Source organism: Zonotrichia albicollis, chromosome 6 (genome assembly GCF_047830755.1).
Source record: "Zonotrichia albicollis isolate bZonAlb1 chromosome 6, bZonAlb1.hap1, whole genome shotgun sequence".
Taxonomy (NCBI): Eukaryota; Metazoa; Chordata; class Aves; order Passeriformes; family Passerellidae; genus Zonotrichia; species Zonotrichia albicollis.
The window spans coordinates 52,009,736-52,036,157 of NC_133824.1; the positions used below are offsets into that span (position 1 = coordinate 52,009,736).

At 42.3% G+C, this 26,422-nt stretch overlaps 1 protein-coding gene across 5 annotated transcripts in view; it reads right to left on the bottom strand.

Annotated features, from left to right (window-relative positions):
• MPPED2 (metallophosphoesterase domain containing 2) overlaps positions 1-26,422 on the bottom strand; it is a 125,974-nt gene that overhangs the window by 97,188 nt on the left and 2,364 nt on the right. For all 5 annotated transcript variants that reach the window (XM_074543774.1, XM_074543777.1, XM_074543776.1 and 2 more), the window contains exon 2: positions 23,704-23,946. In XM_074543774.1, the coding sequence (XP_074399875.1) occupies positions 23,704-23,831 (128 nt within the window). In that variant the 5' untranslated portion in view covers positions 23,832-23,946. The remainder of the gene's footprint in view (positions 1-23,703; positions 23,947-26,422) is intronic.

A 26,422-nucleotide genomic window follows, 5' to 3' on the forward strand; every position in this document is an offset into this window, starting at 1 on the left:
CAATAAAGGCAAAGTTCACAGTGACCATAACGGGACAGGAATGTGAGCTGGGTGAAACCACTCTGCTCGCATCGATACTCTCACAGTCACCTACATTACACAAAATTAGCAGTTAGGAGTCTCAGTTCTGTGACTGAAATGAGTAATTTCCTGCAACCTTTCTCCTCCTTCCTGCCTCCAAACGCTCTGGCAATGAAGAGCAGGCTTAGGGACTGTTTCATAATGAATACAGCCCTTAAGGGTAAAACTGGCAAGATACTCCAGTCTGCTCCAGAAATCCCTCCTGCAATTCATTATTCCATCTAGTTCTACTCTACTGGTTTACTCCAGCCTAAAAAATCCTGAGATCCTTCATCTTCTGCAGATTGTGAAGACTTGAGACTAACTATACTCTTAAAGGCCAAAACCATGTTTTTCTAGAATTGAAATGCTCTGGTCTCTCCACCCCCTGGAAAATCAACCCAGCTCTAAATCTTTCCTCAAGAAGGGCTCTGCCTGCATGTTACTGTAGAAAATGAAAGGTGACATGCTCAGAGGCTTTTCCACTCCTTTTGCCTCAGAGCAAGCTTATCTCCAGCACTTGCTTTTCCTCACTGTTGTTACCTACAGCAACAAGAACCACATCTATCCCTCTCCTTGTCAAATAACATGACAGATTTTTTACAATAACAATCACCTCCAAGTGATGAAGAGAACCCCATGCAGCTCCAAAGAGCCGTGCTCATCTCACCCACACAAATGACATTCTCCTGTCTGAAACATCACCAATCTCCCCAAAGACCCTTCCTCACCAAAGCAACTCTTTGCTGTTAGTGTGGCATGAGAGCTTTGCAGAGAGCATCAAATACAACGCAGTTTAACAAGCACAGGTGCATATTTTCTGCAAAAACAGCAAAATCACTTCACTTAGATCACCGTGTCACCATACCTGCCCTCACAAGCCACGCTGTGCACCCCTCCCAGCAAACACGAGCAGTCAATGGCTCTGCCCTTGACCTTTGCTAAGCAATCAGCCCCAGAGAACAGCCTCAATTCCAGACTTGCCTGTGAGCCACAGCTTGGGGCAGCCTGCCAGGTGTGTGCACCAAGCCATCAGCAGGGAGCAGGGCTTGGCTGGGCCCAGCTGTCTGAAGGGAACCGAACCTCACAGGGATTTAACAAGGTGGCTCGTGCCATGTGCCGCTCGCTTCTTCAGTTCCCAGCCTGGTGGCAAAAACGGAATTCCACTCCAGTCCAAGCAAAAATGGAATCCCCATCCAAGCAAAAATGGAATTCCAGTCCAGTCCAAGCAAAAACGGAATTCCACTCCAGTCCAAGCAAAAATGGAATTCCTGTCCAAGCAAAAATGGAATTCCAGTCCAGTCCAAGCAAAAATGGAATTCCCGTCCAAGCAAAAATGGAATTCCAGTCCAGCCCAAGCAAAAAATGGAATTCCACTCCAATCCAAGCAAAAATGGAATTCCAGTCCAAGCAAAAACAGAATTCCATTCCCAGCCCGATGGGAACGTGTGGAGGGAGTGTGGGACAAAGGGAATTCAGCCCTGGGACTCCACTGCCACCAGTGTGCCAGGTGTCAGAGCTGCCCTCTGGGGCTAAGACAATGCTCAGCCACTTTCACAGACAGGAGCAAGCACTGCTGAACACAAACCCTGCTGTCATTTTTCACACTGCTAAACAAAACAGGCCCAAGTGTTAACCCCTTTGAGGACCTGCGGTGCCCTGGATTTTCCCTGATCATTCTGAGTGTGTGATTCTCTGTTTTATGAGTGTCTGAGCAAGCTCTCCCTCAGGGGAGATAATACATCAGGCAGCCTATCAAGGGTTAAATGCCTTTAACACCCATTCCATTCACAGGTAAAAGCCACTTTTCCTTCTTCTTCCTCTCCCCCTAAGCCAGAACCTACACCTGGAGCTCACACCCTCCCAAGAGCAGGCATGTGCACACTGCATCCGCACAGCCCTTCTCCCAGGTGTTATGTGGGGTGGTGTTTTCTTCCTCTGAAGGCAAAAATGAGGAGCTCCTTGATCTAAAGAGGGTTTTCTCTATCTGCAGGCACAGCCTGGTCTTGCTCTGCATGTTCAACTTGCAGGCGACTCTGCCAGAGATGGTGTTAGGCTTGGGTGGGAAACGGCCTCCTGAGCAGGCAAGTTAAAAGCAAATAAAACAAATTAAGGAAAAAAGAAAGTAAAGCAAATCTTTTTAATATATAAGACATAATAAGAGTCGTGGCTGCAGTTTCCTAATTGTTCTAAGGGGCTGTATTTCACAACCTTCTTCCCACCTTCCAGTCACACCGTTGTCGCAGACACATTTTCTGAAAAATCCTTTCTTTAGGATGTTTCCTCCTGAGAAGCTGGGAGGCCTCAGGAACAAAATGTAAATATTGTTTATCTGCTGCTGTGGAATGCAACAGGTGGATCTGTGATTGGCCCATGTCAGATATTTGTAATTAATGGCCAATCACGGCCCAGCTGGCTCGCACAGAGAGCCCGAGACACAAACCTTTGTTATTCTTCTTTCTTTTTCTATTTTTAGCTAGCCTTCTGATGAAATCCTTTCTTCTCTTTAGTGTAGTTTAAATATAATATATATCATAAAATAATAAATCAAGCCTTCTGAAACATGGAGTCAGATCCTCGTCTCCTCCCTCAACCAAAAACCCCTGTGAACACTGTCACACACCATCTCAGCCCTGACCATCCAGGCTTTTCTGTCACTTCACTCTTTTTATATCTTCCTTGGCCAAAACTGTATCCTCACATGGTCTCACGTAGCTCCTGAAGCAGTAAAAGCACCAAGTGACCATGAAAAACCAAATGATTCTCTGCCCAGTTTCACAGGCTCTGCTTTTTCTTTGTTTTCCTGCAACCACCCCATTTTTCCCAAGGGACAGGGCGACACGAATGCCACATTAACTGCCAGCCCCATGAGAAGAACATCTCAATCACCCACTACAAGCAAGGATCAGACCTCCCAAGCCCCCTGGCCAGGCTGTTTTGTGCCCTTCCAGTAACCCTGCAGCATGGCTATCACTGCCACTTCTTATCTTATCTGCTCAAACACTGTCTGCCAGGGGCAGACAGGGAGCCAGACCTAAACAATGATGTTAAGTGAAGGCTTCCTCCCTACACAGTCTTGAACTTCTGATCAGACTGATCACTCCTCAGCAAGATAACAAGCCCTGCTGGGGGTTTAAGGGCTTTAAAATCCAGCTCAAGAGAATGCAGATAGGAAGCAGGCTTCCAAAAAAAAAACAAGCAAAGCTCTCAGTGCATGCAAACATTCATCTCTGGGCACCAGTTATATGTACATGAACACAGACACATGTGGAAATAAATAACAAATATACAGCATGGGGGTGTTTGGATTCCTCAGTCAAATTCTTCTCTGTTAAAAAGAAAATAAAGGAGGCATTTTGGCTCCTTTAAAACACAGATGAAGCAGCAGCAACTTTTCCAAAGGGAAGGAGCTGGTATTTTTTAATGCTGTTAAAATTCAGACAACTCTGCACTGGAATTTGATGCTTCTTAGAGAAAATAAGTTTTTCAGAGTTTTTATAATAGTAAAAAAAAAAAAAAAAAGGAACAAAACAAAAACCCTAAACCTAGGAAGTAGCAAGATTTTTGCCTCCAACAAGCTGCTTCCTACCAAGCCCACAAACTTTACCAGCACAATCTGTGCCATTCCTGGGCAGATCTGTTGACATGATTGACATCAGAAGTACCCCAGCTGCACTGAAGGGCATCTCTGCTCAGATTAACTGCCCTGGTAGAAGTTCTAAATGGAGATTTAGGGTTTCCAAGGGTGGAAGGCATCCCATCCTGCCCAAGGCCCCATTCATTCCACCTGCAGTGGCACCGCGTGAGGAGAGGAGACAAAGGAATCTGCAGATTCAATGTCAACCAAGCAAAAGCTGTTCATTGTGCTTCTAAATGTTGTTTATATTTACTTCTTACCTTGTCATGCATTGTTTGGTTGGTAGCTCTGCTTTGTTCACAAGGCAAGCAAGCATCTTTTTATCAATCTAACTGATAGATGCTGTGTCATTTTACTGGGGTTGACACCCTTCTGTCTGTTAACAGCTTTCCTGCTGCTTCCTTCTTCTCACAGCATCAGCTTTTTTATCCATGAAAATGACCTGGTTATTTAGTTCCACAGGGTCAGGCTGGTTCATCCAGGACATGTCCATTTTCCTGTGGATTTGATCCCACAGCCATGGCCACAGTTCCACCAGGGCCTCAGCCCAGCTCCAGAGCCCCTGTGGGGCTTTGTGGGGGGTTTAATCTTATAGATTATATAAATTAGAGATTTATTTGGATTATAGATCTCTGTAGGTTTTTTCCATCCTGGAGACAAGTCTTTCACTTCCTATGAAAGTTAGTTTATCATGCACAGTCTGCTCTTTCAGACCTTTCTGGCAATGGGCTGCAGGGGTGTCTGGTGGTCCTGTTCTCCCCTACAGCCCATTCTGAATCTCATTTGTGTTGTGCTTATCTCCAGGCACTAGAATGAAGGTATTTGTCCCAGAAAAGTGCTGCCTATTGTGGGATCTCAGCACCTCAGGACTGAGGTGCCGAGTCACCGAGACCACCCTTGGGGGGCTCGGGAGTCCTGGAATGTTGCCAGAAGTGTCTGGTGGCTGGACTTTGATCCTACACGGGAGACGACACCTGTATGAGGATAGGAGGGTTTCACCGGAGTGAATGGTGAAGGGATTAGTTAATTAGAGAGTGAAACACAGAGTTTAGGATTTCTGTACAGGGGGGTTTAGAGAAGTAAGATGGAGGAATTGGGGCGTGTCCTGTCCTTCTTCTTCTTCTTCTTCTCCTCCATCTTCTGTGGTGATGGTGGCACTTTGGGATTGGTCATTACTAAAAGTGCACTGGTCAATAAGGGTGAAAGGTATTGGGGAAAAATGATAAATATTGTATACGCAACTTTGGGTATAAAGATAGGTGACCGCCCCAGAGGGCAGGGAGTGTGCTCATGGCTGGCTGCTGAGCAGACCTCTGTCGGGCCGAGAGAAAATCTTTTAGATAAACAATTAATAAACACCGAGACCGAGAAAAGAACTGAAGTCTCTTCTGTTCCTTTGAAACGCGGGCTGCCCCAAGGCCACCCCGGGCCTTTCCAGGCCATCCAAACAGCCGAAAATCGGACATCTGGTGTCCCTGGGTGGGCACGAACCACCAACCTTTCGGTTAACTGGCTCCAGTCACTCCTGTTCCTTCTCACAGTGTGTTATTACCAACAACCCTTGGCTGGCTGCACAGCCACCTGACCATGGGTGTTGGAGACAAACTCAGAGCCCTCCTGGGCTCTGCAGACACTGTCCCATAGTGCAAAATGCACTTCTGCATTCCTGCACCAACCCCTGCACCATCAATTACCACTGTGGCAGCGCAGCTCAGTGCTCTGCACGCTCCAAACGCACTGCAGAAACTCAGACTCTCACTGATCCCCCCACATGTGCACCCAGGCCCTTCAGGACATAGGAATCATCTCATATTAAAGGAGATGACCTTGAGCAAGGTTGGGAAATTCTTCATGTCCTGCTGGGAAATCACACGGAAGTCTCGTGTGGGTTCATTCCACCCTTGGGCTTCACCCACACAGAGAAGTGTGGGTGAGCTCTAAAGCAGCTGACAACCACAGGACAGCACAAAACAGCAGCTTCAGGTGTGTCTCATGAAGGAAGCACCTTTGGAGCACCACAACCACAGGACAGCCCAACCCAGCCATTTCATAGCTGGATCTCATGAAGGAAGCACCTTTGGAGCACCATAACACAACAGGACAACACAACCCAGCCATTTCATAGCTGTGTCTCATGAAGGAAGCACCTTTGGAGCACCACAACCACAGGACAGCCCAACCCAGCCATTTCACAGCTGTGTCTCATGAAGGAAGCACCTTTGGAGCACCACAACCACAGGACAACTCAACCCAGCCATTTCACAGCTGTGTCTCATGAAGGAAGCACCTTTGGAGCACTTTTGAAGCTCCACAACCACAGGACAACACAACCCAGCCATTTCATAGCTGTGTCTCACGAAGGAAGCACCTTTGCAAACCCCCTGGCTCACATCAAACACAGGGAATCCCTAATCTGTGCTGGGATACAGATCAATAACCTCACTTTCCACCAACAGGGCCAAGCCCTGCAGCTCCCAGTCCCCTCTTGCTGTGCCAGCACAGGCACAGATGGTGACCAGGGCTGGAGAGCTGAACTGGGCCCCAAACTCCAGGGATTCCTCTGAATTCCCATCTTTGCTGTGCAATAGAGGCACGTGGGCTGCTCCAGCTAAGAGCAGGGCAAAAGAGACCTCATAAAACCTCTCTGCACACACCTCTTGGCATTGAGAGTGCAACAACAGTGGCTGGAAGCACTCAAGCCATGCTGGATGACACAAGAGAACTCAAAGGCAAGCCCTAAGGTGCAGATCTTGGTGGAATCACTGTGCAGATCAGATTGCTAGCCCAGAGTTCAGCATCACACCCAAGCCTTGACAAGGTGCGCAAGTGAAAGGCAAAAAAGGCAAAAGTACCACAGGAAAAGAAAAATACAAAAATATTGGTTTTTTTCTTTTTTTAGCACTACAGTTCAGGAGACTATTCCGTGGCATCTTGCTGTTTCTGCAAGGACAATGAACACAATCTCAAAAATCTTGATCCCATAGGAAGTTGTCAGAAAACTTACGTGCACAGAAGCTGCATTTCACCACTTGAAAACATTTCCCCAGCTGGCCTTTCAAATGTGTGTGATGGGGCAGCGAGAGCACACAGCACTGAAGTTCTGCCCTCTTTACCATTTCCATAAACATTTAAGTCAGGTGCTGCAGAGGCAGCATCACTGAAAGCTCCCTCAAGTTTCGTTCCAAGAATGAAAATCCAAGAATTTCCTTGCTGAGAGCTCCTTCAACTTTCATTCCAAGAATGAAAATCCAAGAATTTCCTCACTGAAAGCTCCCTCAAGTTTCATTCCAAGAACGAAAATCCAAGAATTTCATCAAGTTTCATTCCAAGAGGGGTCAGGATCAGGCACCCTCTCACTGAGGGCAGGAAGCAGAAGAATGAGAGAGCAAGAGAAGTTCTCAATAGAGGGAGTAATTGCCTGTATGCCATTCCTCTAGGAAAACACAGGCACTGTGGAACCCTCAAAGACCTTTCCAGGCACTGAGTCACCACTAACAGCTAAATTTTAAGTCAAATACTGCATTAGCCAAAAGTGCAACAAATAAACAGCAAAGTTAATAAACAGCCTTGCATAAAGATGAAACCCTAATGAAACCCAGTGCAGTTTGTTGATAGCATGTGCAGTCTAGGCTACATGCATAATGTAACAGTGCAACTGCTAACAGCAGGCTCACAGAAGATAATTTACACTTGTTTTTATGGACATGAGGAACTGATCTTTGAAGTTGTCCCTAATGAGATGCTGCTTGGCCCTAACAGCATCCTGAGAGAACATGCTGGGGTTTTTTTTTCATCCCTGCCCTGCATCCGGTGCATATTTATGCTGCAGAACCCAGAGCTATTTAAATTGCACGCTGCTGTCCCCTCCCTGTGCCACCTCACAGTGCGGGAAATCCCTCCTGGAATGCCTGCACTCAGCTTCAGGCCTTGGCTGTGATTAGCCAGCCCACCTTTGCCAAGGAGCAGGAGACGCTCAGGGTTAATGAAGGTGGTTTTTATCCCCCTGCCCTCCCGAGCTGATGATGCAGCTGCCAGGTCAGTTGGGCACACCCAAACCACAGGCACGAGGCTCCCCTGAGAAAACACGAGTGCAGCCCTGCACTGGATCTCAAACACAAAGGAAGCAGCATATTGTGGAGAACTTCACAATAACCAATTTCCCCCAGCAGCTACTGTTTTCCCAAAAGAACCACAAAAGATTTTTATTTTTTTTCATCTTGTAGAGAAAATCTCCATAACATTAGAGAGAGAGATTTCTCTCCAAAAGTAAACTAAAAAAAAAAAAAAGACTATTTTAAATGTAGTAAACTACCTATAAATTTTAGGGTTTGTTTCTTTACATTATCAGTAAAAAAAGTTGCAAAGAGAAGTATTCTAAAACTTTGTTGTAATTCTTACTACTTTTTCTTCTTTTAGTTATCAACAGCTTATCTTAAGTTATTTCTGGGTATTTGAGATCATTTATAATATTTCTCTACTTCCATTTATTGGTCATCTAATAAAATTTTCTTTATCCCTTTTTAAAATGTTAAGCCTACTTTACCTTTCTCCTAATCCTGTCATCCTACCTCTCAACAAAAAATAAGTACCTAAGTAATTAACCAACACTAAAACCCACCACACTCATCAACACATTAGTTTAAAAAAATCTCAAAATTAAAGAAATCTTAAATTAACAAACCAAAACCCACTACAGCAAATAGGAAAAGGTGGTTTTTTGTGCCCTGTGTGGTCACTGCTCCACCCACCTGTGAGAGCCTAAATTTTACTCTCTCTTCCAGAGTTCTCTAAGGCAGAGCCACCCATATGCCTGGCTTCTTGATTAGCACAGCCTCAGGTCCAAATGTTCAAGTAAACCAAGTGGAAACTAAGGCAGTTCAATAAACTTTTTCATGCTCCATTCAAATGTTTCTTCTACAGCTTTTGGGAGGCTGCTAAAATCAGAATATTATTATATCTATTTTTAAATTACTTTTATATATTTATATCATATTATATTACACTATATTATATGGGTATTATATTATATAAATATTGCATTGAATTATGTATGTTATGTTATATATTATATTATATTATATTATATTATATTATATTATATTATATTATATTATATTACATTATATTACATTACATTATATATTATTTGGATGTTCTATTATATAAATATTATAATGTGTTTATTTATTATATTTCATATCTATAATATTATATATTAAATAATATTATAAAATATACTGTTATATACTATACTAGATTATATCATACCATATTATATCATATCATAGTATATCATATCATACATTATATATTATAATGTACATTATATATTATATGCTATTATATCCTATTATATTATATCCTATCATATATTATATCATATCCTATTATATTATATTATATTACATTACATTATATTGGTGTTATGTTTATTACATTATATTGGTGTTATGTTATATTATATTGGTGTTATTTATATGTTATGTTATATGTTATATTTTATTTTGGTTATACCATCAGAGAATTGACATTTAAATTCTTAAATTTTTGCCCTTTTCTGTTTTGAAAATAGAGAGGGAGAAAATAAAGATCCCTAAATTCTTTGAGTATACCTGTCAGCACTGTCTGTGCTGTATGAATGCAGAGGACAGTTAGCAGGATGCTTGATTTTTCATTCAGAGCTCATTATCTAATAACACAGTAAACAAACAAAAATTCTACCCCACTGATGGCCATTTGGTGCCTTTTAAAAAAACAAAAACAACCCCACAAAAACCAAGACGACACAAGAAAATATTCTTCTTTAATTTCCATAAACACCGTCTTGGTGAGCATGACCGTGCTTCCATGCAAACAACAAGGCATAAGTCTGGAAGTTCCAAATCTAAAAAACCCCTTTTGTTAGGAAAATAATGAAACACATCCAAGGACACAAAAAGCAGATTCCAATACAGCAATATATATCATATATACATATATATCTCACACTGCTGCACTTCATGCTAGGGCAGGAAAGTCTTTAAACCCAGATGCAGATAGTAAAATTGTAATAAATAAATAAATATAGGTCCTACGTGTGATAGGAGCTTCACCTCAGGCCAACAGCTTATCTCAGGTTATTTCTGGGCATTTGAGACCATTTATACATTTCTCTACTTCCATTTATTGGTCATCTCCAGTTCATTCCTCCTGTATTTTATTATATAAGTGTCTGGACCCAAAGAAATGGCACTGTCTCTTTATAGACAGATATACAGAAAATTGCCACGTCTATTCCAAATCTTCTACAGGACCCCATTTCATTTGAACTAATTAACAAGAACTAATAATTTAATTTGAACTAATTAATAACAAAAATCCCCTCTGCTGGCTTCCTGGCTCCAGGAGTTTCAGTCCATACCTTTTAACTCTCCACTGAATGAGTGATTCACAAGAGGTTTCCTCGTGCCCTGGAATGACATCTGTAAAACTGCTGAGAGGAGCACTCACTGAGAGCAGTGACAGCATGAAGTGATGGCAGGAACAGACTCTCAAGGAAGCCAGGTGATCCAAAACTCATTTTCCACCTCAATTAATATTTTTCTCTTGACAATCTAGACCGGACGCAAGGATTCTTTTGAGGAAAATAAGCTCTGTAATAATGATATCTAAAATTAATGAGCCAGAAGACAAAACAAAATCCCCCCCAAATTCAGACCTTTGTAACTCCTTGAGACCAGGGATTTCCTTTCTGTCCTCACTCAAAGAAAACAAAGCCTTCATTCTACATTTTTAAATCAATCTAATGTCAAGAGAGAGATTATCAAAATAAAACAATTATACATATAAATTTTCAAGTAATTCAAAGGTTACACCCAGGTTATATGTAATTTTTTTTCATATATGATTGTGTGTTTATTTAGTTTGAATTTATTCACTGCTTTGCACCAAGAGGAAAAGTGAATGCCTGGATGACTTGAAATTTACAAAATAAACACACCACAAAGACAAAATTTCCCTCTTCCTTAATATCTGTCAATTACCATAATCTCATAAGCACACTGCTAACAGCCAGAGAAAATAAGTCCTTGAAAAAAAATCATTGCTTAAAAGTGAGGGAGCTGCTTAATCTGGTATTTTTAAGTGGCAGGTCCTGTCCCACTGGAAGCAATAATGATGTCACTAATCACTGCATTTCACAAGAATAGGACAAAGTTCCTATATATTAAATATGCTGGCTGACATCAAATTTTAATTCTGAACATGATTTTCCCCAAAACTATTCCTTCACCATTCACAGGAAAGCAAATAACCCACTGGTCAAAAGTGGCTTTAAGAAAGGAGGAAGCCTGGAATAATTAAAAAGTAATTTTTTTTTTTCTCTTTGTTCTCCCTGTATGAGAGGAGCAGGAGGGAAGATGGACTGGAGTGGCACCTTCTCCTTCCCATCAATGATGGAATACCCAAACATTGAGGAGATCAGAGGACAAGTATAGGACAAAGTTCCTATTTATTAAATATGCTGGCTGACATGAAATTTTAATTCTGAACATGATTTTCCCCAGGATTTTTACAGGAAAGCAAATAACCCACTGTAAATGCTCACTGCTGGCCAAAAATGTCTGTAAGAAAGGAGGAAGCCAAGAGTAATTAGAAAGTAATGATTTTTTTTTTTCTCTTTGTGCTCCCTGTATGAGAGGAGCAGGAGGGAAGATGGACTGGACTGGCACCTTCTCCTTCCCATCAATGATGGAATAGCCAAACACTGAGGAGATTGGAGGACAAGTATAGGACAAAGTTCCTATTTATTAAATACGCTGGCTGACATGAAATTTTAATTCTGAACATGATTTTCCCCAAAACTACTACCTCACCATTCACAGGAAAGCAAATAACCCACTGGTCAAAAGTGGCTTTCAGAAAGGAGGAAGCCTGAAATAATTACAAAGTAATGACTTTTTCTCCTTTGTGCTCCCTGCATGAGAGGAGCAAGAGGGAAGATGGACTGGAGTGGCACCTTCTCCTTCCCATCAATGATGGAATAGCCAAACACTGAGGAGTAATGTGCTGACCTTCCTGCTCACAGCCACTACACTCCATCCCTTATCCCAGGGAAATTGTCAACGCGGCAAACAGCGAGTTTGCTGGCTTACAGCTCCATCAGAGCCAGCCCCTCCATCTCACACCCTCCTTCCCTCCCCCTGCCCTCCCCCAGCCTCTCTCCATCTGCTGCCCCCTGGGAAGGCAGAGCTCCCCTTAATGGCCCTGTGCTTTTAAGTCTGATGTGCTGGATATAAGTTAATGCCCGCTGCTGTAAGTGGAGACTCTGCTGCAAGGAAGCCTCTCTGGTGCTGGGTTTTCCCATGTCAACATCCAGGAGAATCCTCTGTAGCTCTAATGCCAGCCAGGGTGAAAGGAAGGGAGGGTCTGGGAACGTGAAATTCACAGCCAGTGACAAAAGCAAACCTTGAAAGATACTACACTGCACAGTAATTTAAATAATCTTTTAGGGAAAACAGGAGACAGTTGGGATTTTGTCACTCCCCTCCACATAATGATTTAAATTTAGAAATTAAGCCCACTATAAAATAGGGCACATAAAAATAAGGGCAAGCATCTCTCTGTCAGTGGAGAACACAGGTGAACTTGCAGCAGAAATAAAAAGGGCCTGATCTATCAGTTATGAAGAGGACAACTGTATTTGGGGAGGGTGAATTCTGGATGATGGGGACGATGAATTCTGGATGATCAGCTGCTCTGCAGCCATCCACTGTTGCAGTGTGTTACAATTTCCTGTTTTACTTCCCAGCCCCTTCCCAGGTGTGGCAATACCCCTCTCCCTTCCCCCTCGCCCCCTTGCTGAGTGAGTTCTGTCAATCAGGTTTAACATTCCTCGTGTGGTTGGTCAAGTTCAAAGGATGCAATCCAGGCCTGGGGTCATTGGCCTGTGTGTCCCTCGTCCCTTGAGACCCTCCTCCTCCCACCTGGTTGGTGCTCACCTGTTCCTTCCCCTCCCCTGTTCCTGGGCCTAAATTGAGCCAGAACCATGTGCTCGGGATTCTGTTGGAGCTGTTACCAAGATTCAGACGTCTGTGACCATGGAATAAAACTCTGGATATAAACCCTCCGGCAGAATCCTCTTCTTTTCCTCTTCACCCTAGCCTGAAGCCTTCCCACCTGAGGTAAACTGAGTTTCTAACCTTGCCTGGACTTGGTCCAGTGCCTGCTGCAACCTCCAGCCAGCCAAAGTGTCTCTGAGGTGAAACACCACAGTTGCTGCCTTTGGCCCAGTGGCAAGGGTCAGACGAGCCCAGGCACAATCTACCTGGTAATATTGGGATCATATTCCAATAATCCTCTGCTCCACTCTGAAAGCTGCAGCAGTGCTCATGGCCCAGCCCTGAGTGCCAGCAGCAGCAGATCCTGCAGCACACACAGAATCACAGAATAATGAGGTTGGAAGAGACCTCTGAGATCATCGAGTCCAACCCATGCCCTCACACCTCAACCAGACTATAGCACCCAGTGCCATGGCCAGTCTTTTTTTAAACACATCAGAGACGGTGATTCTACCACCTCCCTAGGAAGAGCATTCCAGTGCTTTATTATTCTTTCAGTGAATTTTTTTTCCTAATATCCAACCTGTACCTTCCCTGATGTAGCTTGAGACTGTGTCCTCTGGTTCTGTCAGTGACCAACCCCACCTGTCTGCAGCCTCCCTTCAGGAAGGTGTAGAGCGCAATAAGGTCACCCCTAAGGCTCCTCTTCTCCAGGCTAAACACCCTCAGCTCCCTCAGTGTTTCCTCACAGGGTTTGTGCTCCCAGCCCCTCCCCAGCCTTGTTGCCTCCTCTGGATGTGCTCAAGTGTCTCAAAGTCCTTCCCAGCCTGAGGGGCCAGAGCTGGGCACAGCACTCCAGGTGTGCCCTCACAGTGCCAGGTACAGGGGCAGAATGGCCTCCCTGCTCCTGCTGGCCACACCATCCCTGATCCAGGCCAGGATTCCATTGGCCCTCTTGCCCACCTGGGCACTCTACTGGCTCATGTCCAGCCGGCTGTGGAGCAGCACCCCCAGGTCCCTTTGTGCTGGGCACTGTCCAGCCACTCTGTCCCCAGCTTGGCACGTTGTAGGGGCCAAAATGTAGAACTGGGCACTTGGACTGATTAAACTTCATGCTGTTGGACTCTGCCCATCCATCCAACTGATCTAAGTCTCTCTGCAGAGCCCTTCTTACTTCCAATAGATCAACACAAGCTCCCAGGGCTGGGGGAACCTCCAGCTTTATTGAGGTCATGACCAGGCTTTACAGCCAACTCTTTAGGAGATAAATAAAATGACTGCAATGCCAGGTACCTAAACTTTATTGTTTGGAACCCAAACTTGCTGTTTTCTGCTCCTCCAACCACTTGGTACTGCTCCAGGAATGTTCCTGGGTGCAAGATTATCCTAACCTAGCTTTTTGTCTGAGAGAGGCAGCAAAATAAAAACCATTAAATGGGGTCTAGTCTCATTTACCACAGGACAGAATTGGTTTGACTTTAGTATTTTAAATGCACACGTTCCCTGTTTTATTTTATGTCATCTTAACTTGCTGGATATTTTTAACATATTGGTTAAAAATTTTTTAACATTTACATTTATTTTTTTTAACCTTTTTTTTTTTTTTTAGTTAACATATTGGTTTATATTGTTGTGGGTCTGGCAGTGCTAGATTAATGACTGGAGTTGATAATCCAGCCTCAACAAATTGATAATTTAGTCACAGCTTCCTCCTAATTAAAAACAACCACATAGATACTCAGATACACAGACCCACCACTGGTGAGGCTACACCAGGATAAAGATCACTTGAAGAAGCTCATTGGAAAAAAAAAAAACAGAACAAAACCAAAACTTCAGCTGCAGCATACCACCTAAAAACTGCAACCTCCATGGCCCACAGCAAAACTGAAAGGAAATGGGTGAGACTTGAATTTCCAAACCCCAGCAAACAAGCTGTACCTTGTGAAGCAGCTGCCATGAAGGATGTGCATCTGCACTGCTCTGGTGCTCGCTCACACCACAGGGAAGAGCTCAGAGCCCTCTCAGGCCCTCTGCAAGCAGCAGCAACCTCCTCGAGGCCATAAAAGTGCAGCTGCACGTGCCAAGTATGAGTCAAACCACTGGAAACAAGAAGTCATTGCTCCAAGGAGCAAAACTCACAGCTCGCTGGAAAATCCACTCCTAGGGACTCAGGAAATGGTGAATTACGCAGGCAATGATTTCCCCATGCAGGACAGGGGGGACTGCCCACCCAGCAGCAGCTTCACAAGCTCACTGCCCAGAGATGCTCTGAAGACATCCTGAGATGTTTTAAAGGCATGTCCCTGCCTCACTGTACTTCTGCTGGGCCTAAAAGCATTTATTTTCTCAAGTTACACTGTGGCATGTCACAGAATCCAACAGGCAAGCTGTTCAAGCGTTCCTTTGACAGGGAGACAGGCTAGCCCTCCATTTCTGAATTTTTCCATGATGTTAGGCCACTGACTCCAAAATTAAGCCACCTCTGGGAGCTCAGGATCAGAAATGTTAACTCAAAAAATTACCATGCCAACACTGAGTACCAAAAAATTAACATCCACATCCAACACTTGATCGCATCTGAAATAAACTTATTGCACCACTAAACTTATATCAAACATAAGTGAGCTGCATATAAAAATTTAACATATAACAAGTCACAGACATCTTTTATGAAAAATCCTTTCCTTAGGAGTTTTTCTCCTGAGAAGCTGGGAGGCCTCAGGAACAAAATGTAAACACTGATTATCTGCTGCTGTGGAATGCAACAGGTGCCTCTGTGATTGGTCTCATGTTGTTGTTTCTAATTAATGGCCAATCACAGTCAGCTAGCTCAGACAGAGAGCCGAGCCACAAACCTTTGTTATCATTCTTGCTGATTCTATTCTTAGCCAGCCTTCTAATGAAACCTTTTCTTCTATTCTTTTAGTATATTTTCAATGTAATATATATCATAAAATAACAAATCAAGCCTTCTGAAACATGGAGTGAGATCCTCGTCTCTTCCCTCATCCTGAGACCCCTGTGAACATCACAATAACACAGACATCTAAACTCACATTATTTACAGGGCTTTCCTTCCACTTATTGCCCAAAACCAAAAAAATTCCAGCAAGGTTTTGCAAAAGAAAATAGTCAGATGTGTGACAGGTAGGCAGCTGCAGCACTTTGTGTCACAGCAAGGGGAGCAGCTCCCTCACCACTGCTGCCAGGGAAGAGCAGCCTCATCCTGCCACTGGGAGAGAACCAGGAGCCAAAATTTCTGCAGTGGGATTTGCAGTGTGGGGCCTGCAGGTTCAGTTGTTAACTCTCTGTTTGGAAATCCACTCTCTAGGAGTTGTTTCACAGGACAGATTGTGCCTCACCCTTCAAACACTAAATAAAAGCAAGAATCTGCTCCAATTCTGCAAGAATAATTCCACAACAATTCCACAACAATTCCACATCCCTACTGCTCTGGTATTTCAAAGAAAAGAAATTCACAAGTTTCCAGTGACAGCACAACATCCTGATTGCAACATATTTCCATCTTTTTTGTGGAACTGCTTCACAGAAAAGTTCCCTGGGTGAGCACAAGGTGCTGTGGCAGCAGCCCCTGCTGCACACAGCATTCCTGGCCACATCCCATCACACCTTCCCCCAAAAGGTTTTTGGGAGACACACACACATTTGTGTGCTGTACATAAACCTGGAAGTGCAACTCAGCTGTGTCTCAGTGTGACTGACCACGAAATGAACCCTACAGTCAACACCATGTAATGAAAATTTCCTTTTTTAGTGCTCAGCTACTGAGTGGGGCCCTGCAGATAAAGTGTTTGTGACCTGAAGGCTTCTCTGCAGCACCAACACCCATGAACACAAAACAACTTCTCTTCCCTCCCGCTCAGGGTTTAGCAACAGCAGCCAGGCTGACTCTACAAGATGCTTTAACAGCACATTTCCATCAAGGAAAATCTTCCTCAGTCTTATTTCTGCACCAAAGGTGAACACAAACCCCCTTCCTCCTCTCCCTGCCCGCTGGTGGATCCATAAGCACACAATTCATGGCAGCTATTTCAGCAGATACAAACAGCTTGCTTGCTGGAGTTTGGAAATTCAAGCCTTACCCGTCTATTTCCAGTTTTGATGTGGGCCATGAAGGCTGCAGTTTTTAGGCGCTGTGCTGTAGCTTTTGTGTGGTTGTTCTTAATTAGGAAGAAGCTAATTATGACTGAATTATGGATTTATTGAGGCTGGATTATCAACTCCAGCCATTCATCTAGCACTGCCAGACCCACCACAATATAAACCAATATGTTAAATGCTGAAAATATTTAAAAAACAAAAAAACCAGCAAGTTAAGATGACACTAAGCCAGCTCCCTGTGCTGGCTGCCCCTGTGACCCTCCACTGGTTTGGCTACACCAGGAGAGGGATCACTGGAAGAAGCTCATTGGAAAAAAAAAAAACAAAAAACCAAAAAAACCAAACAAAACCTAACCAAAACAAAAATCCAACTAAACAAAAATCCCCACCCCACTAGAAGGACATTTGCACCCTGGACTCTTCCCAGGGGTCCCTGTGGTCAGGATGGCCCCGAGATGTGCCAGAGTCTCTTTTCTCAGCTCTGCAACTGAAGAAGCAGTCAGGATTCTCCTGTTCTGGTTCTCAAGGTTGTTTATTTTCTGTTATCTATAACATTCTTTCTCTGACCTGCTGAGGTCTGTCCAGCAGGTCAGTCAGTGGCACACTGAGTGCCTTCAGGGCAGAGTTGTCTTTTTATACTAAAAACTATGTGTACTTTATTTACAATAATTTTCTAATACCTATCACCTATGTTAGCCAGTCTGTCTCTACTTTAACTAATCTAAAAGTGCCACCATCGCTCCGAAGATGGAGTTTACGAAGGAGAAAGAAGGACAAGGCACACCCAAATTCTTCCATCCTGGCACTTCGAGCCCCCATTCTAAAAACCTCAAAATTCTACTTTTCACACTGTGACAAACTAACTGTCATTCTGCTTGAACTTTCATGGCTAGTAAATCCTCATATAAGGTTGGTAATTTTTTTCTATGGGTCAAAATCAGAGGCACAGGGGTCTAGGGCTCTGTGCCAAGGTCTCTGAACCCCCTGGCAGGGGCTGGAGCCCTCCAGGGCAGCCAGAGGGATTTCCTGGGTATGGCAGACTCAGTGTCCATCCTGCAGCCCCCAAAGGCTCTGCCACCTCTCCAGGGGCAGGCGGGAGCAGCAGATCCAGCCCTGAAGCCTCTCCTTGTAGCAGGGATCTGCCCCTAAACACTGATGGATTGGTTTTGAGGGGCACAAACTGCTCTGGCAGCCTGGTCCCCCAGCACAAGAGGGGTTAATCCCCGCCTAAAAGCACACCTGGATTCTCTCTTAGGGCAGGGTGATGTGCCAAGACAGTAATAACAGGGCAATGGTGACAAAAATAAATTATTTTAAACCTGTCTTACATTTATTGTAATAATAATAATAATATTGGCACTTTTACAGCATTAGCCTTCCAGGGATGTCAGGCCATTTTTTTAAAGGTAGAGTTGGTATTACTCTTTTTTACAATGACAAAAAGAAAGGTCAGAAATTTAATCAATTTTTCAAGAGTGCTTAGCATATGACGACTGCTCTGTATAAACTCAATACAAGGGGCCTAAATTTGAATTTTAATTACAAAACTGAGCCTTACACCACCACTGCATGAACACTTGCAATACGCTCCACACTCCAGCATCACAAATAAGTTCAGTTCCTTTAAAAAATTATTTTTATTTTACACCTAAAATTTAAGTTTAGAACTGAGGTGCTGCTTAGATTTTTGCGCAAGTAACTCTGAACAGTGTAAAAATCAGGGAGATGGCAGAGATCTACACCCACACAGATGTGGACAGGCACCAGTGAGAGTTTTCTCAATGACTAAACTGCACCAAGGTGAGCTGAGCATGAGCCAGGAGCCCAGGAAAAAATCCCAGGTTTAAGCGCACTCATTCAAAGCATTCCTGTTACCACAACTTAAATGTCACTTGATTGTTTCAGAGACTATTTTTTATCTATTTATAATAAATATCTATTTATTATAATGTATATTATATACATATATATAATATATCTAATACTATAAATAAATATTTGTAATAAATAATATGAAATATTAAATTTTATAATAGATAATTGCTATACTAGATACATTTTTGATAAAGATGTAAGTCTATATTTATTTACTTAATAACAAATAAATATTTATTTATTTGGCAAAATCAGTAGTGAAAAGAAACGTGAATGGTTATAAGCTGTGTATGTTTTTGTAAAAAAATAAAATATATTATATATAAAAATATATACGAAATATATATCATAAATATAAAAATACATATATTTTATATAAAATATATATAATGTATATTTTATATATAAAATATATTTTATATATAAAATATATATAGAATACATATTATATATATAATATATATTTATATAAAATATATATATCTTATGTATATCTTTTATATATATATATATATATATATATATATATATATGCACTGACTGCTGTCAGACTGAATCTCCTTTTTTCTCAACCAATAACATTACATGTACCAGCTCCACTTTTCAGTAAATGCCAAATGAGTTCATATTTTGCTAATGCCAAATATCACACACCTCACATGAAACAAAAATCCAGGCTGCTGCAAATCAAGCCCATGATTTCCCACTAATCTCAGGGGGAGGTTATAAAGCTCATTAAATGTAGGATGGTTTCCCCAAGAAAAGAAAAGGAAAATAAAAAAACATTAAACCAAGATCCTCTCTTATCAAGGTGAGTAGCCTAAAAACATTCTAACAATGTAAAGTTTTCATCACAGCGGAAAGTCTTTCCTTCTATGATCAAACAGCTGTGGTTTTATTTTTTTATCATTATATTCTGATTTTAAAGCAAAAATTTTAACCAGATTTCTGATTTTAAGGAAGTTGCAGTATTAAAGTTTAAAATTATTTAAAATTCTGTCATTGTGCCCTACTTGGAAGTTTCAGCTTTTTATATAGATAAATATATAAGTATAAATATATATACGTATATATGTGTAGATATATAATATATATCTATATATATATATATATATATATATTTACACACAGACATTTATGTACTTTATTAAACCAGACATATATTTCTACCAATATAAAACTATGCTTATACTTTTCAAAATAAGTATATTCTCATGGGGGATTGCTCTAGTGCAGAAAAGGCAGTAAAATTATATAGTTACAGCTTGAAAAATGTATCTCCAGCTATGAATAAACTTATTTAGAGGACTTTTGCTCCGGCACAGAAACCCCTATTTTTCTTCACTCCCCTATTATTGAATTTAAACCATAACAAAGTGTGAACATGCAGTCAAAGTACCCCAAAAAAAGAAGCCACCACTATTCCAAAAGGCTCAGCCTACAGCTATTTTATTATTTTATCTTCACAGAACTCCCTCATCCTCAGCAGACAGGCCTGTCCAAAGGTGTATTTTCCATAATAGAAACACCAGGTTTATTTCACTCTTCTCTGGGTTTTTTTTTTTTTTTTTTTCCTGCAAGTAAATGGGCTGTTGTACCTAAATAGGAAGATTTTTCTCTTTAAAAATTAAGGAAGGAGTTTTTCACTTGGATTTGTCCCCAGGCTGCATCCTGGTATTGTTGGTACCATCGCCAGCAGCCTCAGAATATTTTAAAAGTCTAAATGGGCTTAAAAAGCTGGTTTAGTTTAAAAATAAACAAACAAACACCAAAAAAACCCCTCAAACGTATTCTTATACACCTAAGGAGCAAGAAGCACTTTCCTCTTTAAATCACAATATTTGCCACAAAATTTGAAAGTATGAAAACTTTCAAAAGAATAATCATCAACATGAAGCACAGAGAAGCATATTATAGGTGCTATAATATTAATCACTATATTATAGTTATTTATAGCTATATTTTTAGCTATTTGTTATTATTTTGCAGCTGCCCTTAAAAGCAGGGAACTGAAGTGATGCTGTAAATTAAAACTAACAGAAAGTAAACACTAACTGGACAAAGTAATCAAATACAAGTACTTTGTAACAGTCTAAGTAACTAAAAGTTACAGTCTAAAATATAAGTTACAGTCTAACTGTGTCTAAGTAACTGAAGCCTGAGGGTGGGACCATCACTTCAAGATAAAATAATATTTAAGATTACATTCCTTTATGCAAAACAATTGTGCAGCAAAATTGCCTTTAGAATACCTGTTCAAACATTAATTAGTAGCGAAACAAAATGAAATGAAACTTAATGAAATTAAATGAAATTAAATGGTTGGACAAACTGATTCAAAAGTTACACCGACAAAACTGCTGTCGCTGCCAGCACAAGCAAAGGGAGCTGTAATAAATATTCTGTTTTTAACTGACACTATGCTTAAATAAATTGACTAAGGAGTATAAAAATACTTATAAAGATAAGAGAACTCTATCTCTGCTGACTGAACTACCTAAAAGGCACAAAATAAAAGTGGGAGAAGGAGCCCAGGACATGTGAAGTGGCAAAGTAGTGCCCTACTCACCAGATTTATGCTGGTGGTGTTCCATGGGTTCTCCTCTACTCTCTGTAAAATCAGAGTCAGGCCCGGAGCATACAGGACCTTGCAAATGGCTCAGTGTAGGCCAAGAAACCAGTTCTCACCTTTGCAGTGCATATCCATAAAGAAATTACTTCTAAAACCAAGATTTCCTTCAGCAAAGAACGCTGTCCTTAAGCCGCCCCCAGCTCCTGGTTGATGTCCTGCAGCAACAGAGTGCCCTGCTGCTCACATACAGGGCACAAAACTCAGCCCCCACGTTGCTCCACTCATTTCTCTTCATCCCATGATATTTAAAATAAATTTTTCACTAGGGAGCAAAGCCTCTTCGAACTCCCTCTTAGGAAAAACACAAGAAAAAGAAACCAGCAAACCACACAGATGCATTACTTTAAAAGACAGCAGCAAAGAAAAGCAGACTGTAAAACCAAATCAAATCAATCCTGGCAGCTGCAGCAATGTAGCACTAACAGAATCAGAACAGGGTAAAAAGATCATGGTTTCTTTGTTAATACTGCTTTTACCAATTTTCTGTTAAGATTTCTCACTTGATGACAGCCACTTTAAGATGAACACACAAAACTTCCATTACAATACATTAAGAAGCCAAATAAAGGCTCCATCTGAGGCTACCACATAATCCAGTCTCCCCCCAGCAATAATTCTGTTTCTCACATCACACAAACCCTCAGCACACCCAGATCTTCCCTTCCTTGCTGTCCACCTGGTGGAGGATCCCCTCTCTCCTTTCTCAACAAGTTTTCTAAAATCTGTATTTGCTATCCAGACCTGCACCTGAACTCAGCTCCTGCACTGGGACATTTCTATCTCTGCTTCCACCACCAATCAGACTAATTCATTGCCAGTTTTTCAAAATTTTGATCTCCCTTTCATGTGCCACACCCTCTGCTGAACCAGAATTTCTGATTTTAAGAAAGTTGTAATATTTAAGTTAAAAATTATTTAAAATTCTGTCGGTACTTTGAAGTTTCAGCGTTTATTTCAGCTACAGGGATTTTCCAAACAAGTATCTTTCACGACATCCATCAAGTCAGTATCATTTTACACTATCCCTTAGAGGAGTGCCTGGATGTTTGAGGTTTTTAAACAAAGCATGAGCAATTTTTACAGTGTTAAACACCACACTTAGTCCTAAATTCAGCTCCCGCTGAAGTCAATAGCCATAGGAAGGGGTTCTTTAAAACTGCTTTCTGATTTTCTTTTGTTTGCTTTGAATTCCTTCTCTAAATAAGATTTGTACTTAACGTCAGTCAGAAGCCCAGCCTGGAGTGCAAAACACGCAACAGAAATTTGCTGGCAAAAGGTCTAAAAAGTGAATCGAGACGCGGAAATGTTTCTAAAAATCAAAGTTATATGATCATCGTGGTAGCAACAAATCAAACGTAATTAATGGGAAGTTTTCCACCTTGAAAAGCGAATGCACGACAGACACTCGTCAGCATCCTTCCTAAAGTTGCCTTTAGGAACATTGTAACCACACGAAATCCTATTAGAAGGTGCTGAACTCCGACATTGTGACTCTTCCGGCAGGCTTCTACATAACAAAAATGCAATGAAGTACCATACAACTTTCCCCCCTTATTATGCAAAAGCCTTATCAAATTCAATAGTGTGACATGGTTCAAACTCCTGCCTAACAATGGCTCGCAGGATGTCCAGGGATGTCGGCTTTGTTTTAGTTTCACGTGCTTTTCAGTCTATTAATGCTAAGGAAAAAAAAAAAAAAAAAAAGAACCTTGGCATAAATAACCGATAAAGATCAAAAACCCCACTGAACAATGGGAAGGAAATTCAGAGTTGGAACCGGTGCTTTGCTGAGCGAGCAGCCCTTTGTGCCTAGGTGCCGACCCTGGGTGCCACGGCAGCCGGCAAGGAGGAGGCGAGGGAAGGAGGAACCTCCATCTCCCCTCTCTCCACGGTGTTCCCCGGGCTGGAGCTCGCAGGGAGGTGCTGGAAGGGTTCGCAGCTCCCCGGAGGAGCCGCGGGGCAGCCCCGGCTCCTTTGTGCGGCAGGTTGCGGGTGGAATGTGGAATGCGGCACACGTTCCGCTCGCCACCGCCAGGACAAAGGATTCACTGATCGGGGGGGACAATTAGTCCCAATTAGGCCTATTTCGCAGCTGAGTGTAAGCGCTGGGGGAAGGGAGCTGAAATCTTACAGCAACGCGTCCCTCAGGCGAGTGGAAGCCACATCAGTGAAGTGACAAGCTTGAGTCGCACCGAGGTGGTGGCACCTCCATCCAGGAGAGGATGGAGCGCAACTCGCACACAGCGGGGCCAAAACCCGCTAACCATTCCGCCTCTCGGCTGCCAAGGCAATTTCCCAGTTTTCCAGCCCCTCGTGGAGCAGCAGTGGATACTCACATGTGCACGTGGGGAGGCTGGAAGCGGCTCTGGTTGATGTTGTAGTGCGTGAACGCCTGCGTTGGGTTGGAGCTGTACTCATCCACCGTTATGGTAACTTTGCCTTGTGAAGGAATTCCATGAGCCATCCTTCCTCCTTATGGACATGAGCAGCTCACAGCTTGCCAAGGCCAGGGGCAGGGCAGGGCATCGTGCTCCGGGCAGATCCCGGCTCCCAGCAGCTCCGCATCAACTCCGTGACCTCTGCCGGGAGAGACAGACAGCGCACGCTGCTGTGAGCCACGAGATGTAAACACACACTGACCCACTGCTCCCAAGCTCTCCCGACTTCCATGCAGATTTCAGATCTTTTTCTATATTCCCGATGTACCCATCACCCCTCTCCACGAATTACTATTCACTTTGTTGGTTTTTTTTTTAATTACCTCATCATCCAACTCCATCATTATTAGACACATCCAAAGGATGAATGCTTAAAGTAAGGGTTTGTCTTCAGGGGGTGGGGGAAGGGGGAATAAAATATCTGTGTTGAAAGCTCCTGTTAAATACTCCCCATTTCGTATCCTTGATTTTAAATAACATCTCCTGTTAATTGCAACCACGAAAAACTCGCAAGTGGACTCAGCTCCCTGAAGGACAAAAGGCTTTCCACAAACATGCACACTTGTTTTCAAGCTGCTGTGGCTGTGGAACACGAACAGCTGAGAAACTTACAAGAAACTCATGTGAAGAACACCAGTTACAATTGCACAGCAAAAGGCACACCCAAATACCCTCGAATCGAGGTGTTTGAGTGCCCAGAGAAAGGCGAGTATGAAGGAAATGTTAACAAAATATCCCTATTATAGCATTGAAACTGGTTTGGGCTCACTGTTAGCAGACAGCAACGATTTATCTGACTTTAGCGCAATTTTACGCATAAACATTTCTGTGTAAAATGAAAGAAACAGGCTCTTCCCTCTCTCTGCATCCCTGTCTTTGGCTTCTTCAGAGTGCTCTTAAACACACTTTGAGCTAGGCCTGGATGCGTGCTGTGGTATCAGTCAGAAGCTCCCAAACACGCCCCGCTGCGTGCACAAAATCCGAGCTTGGATTTCTGCGGTGGATAACTGAGGACACCTCAGGTTATGATATAGAAAAGCTGCCTTCCTTTCAGAGGGCATCTGTGGAAATGGATCAGCCCGTGGTCGAAGGATTCCAAGATGAGCAGCTCTGTAGAAGCCCCGTTTAGAGGCAGGTCCTCAGCTGGGACACAGCTGCAAGGACTTGGGTGAAATTTCTCCCTTCATCTGCCACCTGCAAGAGTGGGCTTCCTCCTGTCTGGAGAGCATTTCACAAAGGTAAATCCTTGCTTACTGGGAAGACAAAGAGATGGGAAAGAGAAGAGCCCTGAGCATCCAACCAAGCAATATTCTTCCAGTGCAACTTCCCTGGGCTTCTCTAGCTCCCAGATAGAAATGTGCTTGCCATGTGTAACGCTAAGCATTTGAAATCTTTGATTTGTATTCAAAATATATTTTTAATACAAAGACTAATTTCCAGTTTGGCAAGAGGCAAGATGAAAACGCTCTGCAAAAGGCAGATGGCCTGCTATAGGCCATTTATTTTACTATTTTACCACCTCAGTCCTATGTAGGCTTCCATATGTTGGTTGGGTTGAGACATTCTGCAACCTTCATTCTAGTAACTGGATTCTAACCTTCATTTTCTTTAGCATTGGAAGGGGGAAAAAAAAGGCAAAAGGAAAAAATTAAAAGGAAAAAAAAATACGATGAAGATGAAATGAAAAGGAAAAGCAGCAATTTCAAAACTGTCACTAGAGATGGTAGAGCACTGCAACTGTGGTCACAGCCTGGTCCTCCCCTCTGAGACCTGGTGGACCTCTCTCATGAGAACAGGGTTTCAGCAGCAGAAAACAGCAAGGGTGAGCTCTGCTGGAACACATCTTTGCCGTGCTAGATGCGGCAGAAGATGCTGCAAGAACTGCTCACACAAAGTAGTGGTTACCACGCCAAGTTTGCAGCTGTCTCCTGAATTTCCTTTACAATTATACTTCAGCGTTGTTTTGCATAACAGTAAAACACAACACCTGCTTCAAACTGCAGTCCTGTTCCAAGCACTGCTGTGCTGCTGTTCTTTTGAGATAGAAACTACGAGGAGTGAGCAAGAGCAGAGCAGAGCAGCATAATTGCCCTGCACTGAGAAGTAAATACAAATGAAAACATCTTCCTGCCACAGAAATGACTCTCATTAACAAGACAGGCCATCAGAGCTCCCAGAACAAAAAATACAGAGTTTTTCCGGTACGCTGCAAGAACTTTGGAGCCTTCATATGTTAAGAAGTAGTGTGAAAATTACATGCATAATGTTATTTTTTTTTCTGCAATTAAAAGCAACAATACAAAACAATGCATTAAACCAACAATAAAAATATGCTTGGGCTTTCAAAAAAGCTAAATGACACTGTTTTCAACAACCCAGCATAAGAAAGGTCAGAACATTAAATTTCATATTATAGTTCACTCATGGAAGAAAAATCTAATTTGTTCATGAGAATGAATTATACATAAAGATAATAGGCATTTTTTACAATGTTTGTAACAGTCCATGTTACTGAAAGAAATTACAACTAACTGGCATAAAACAAATGACAAGAGGGCACTTAAAATCTGCATTAAATACTTTTAAGTTGACTCTCAGTCAGATTATAAGTGTACAA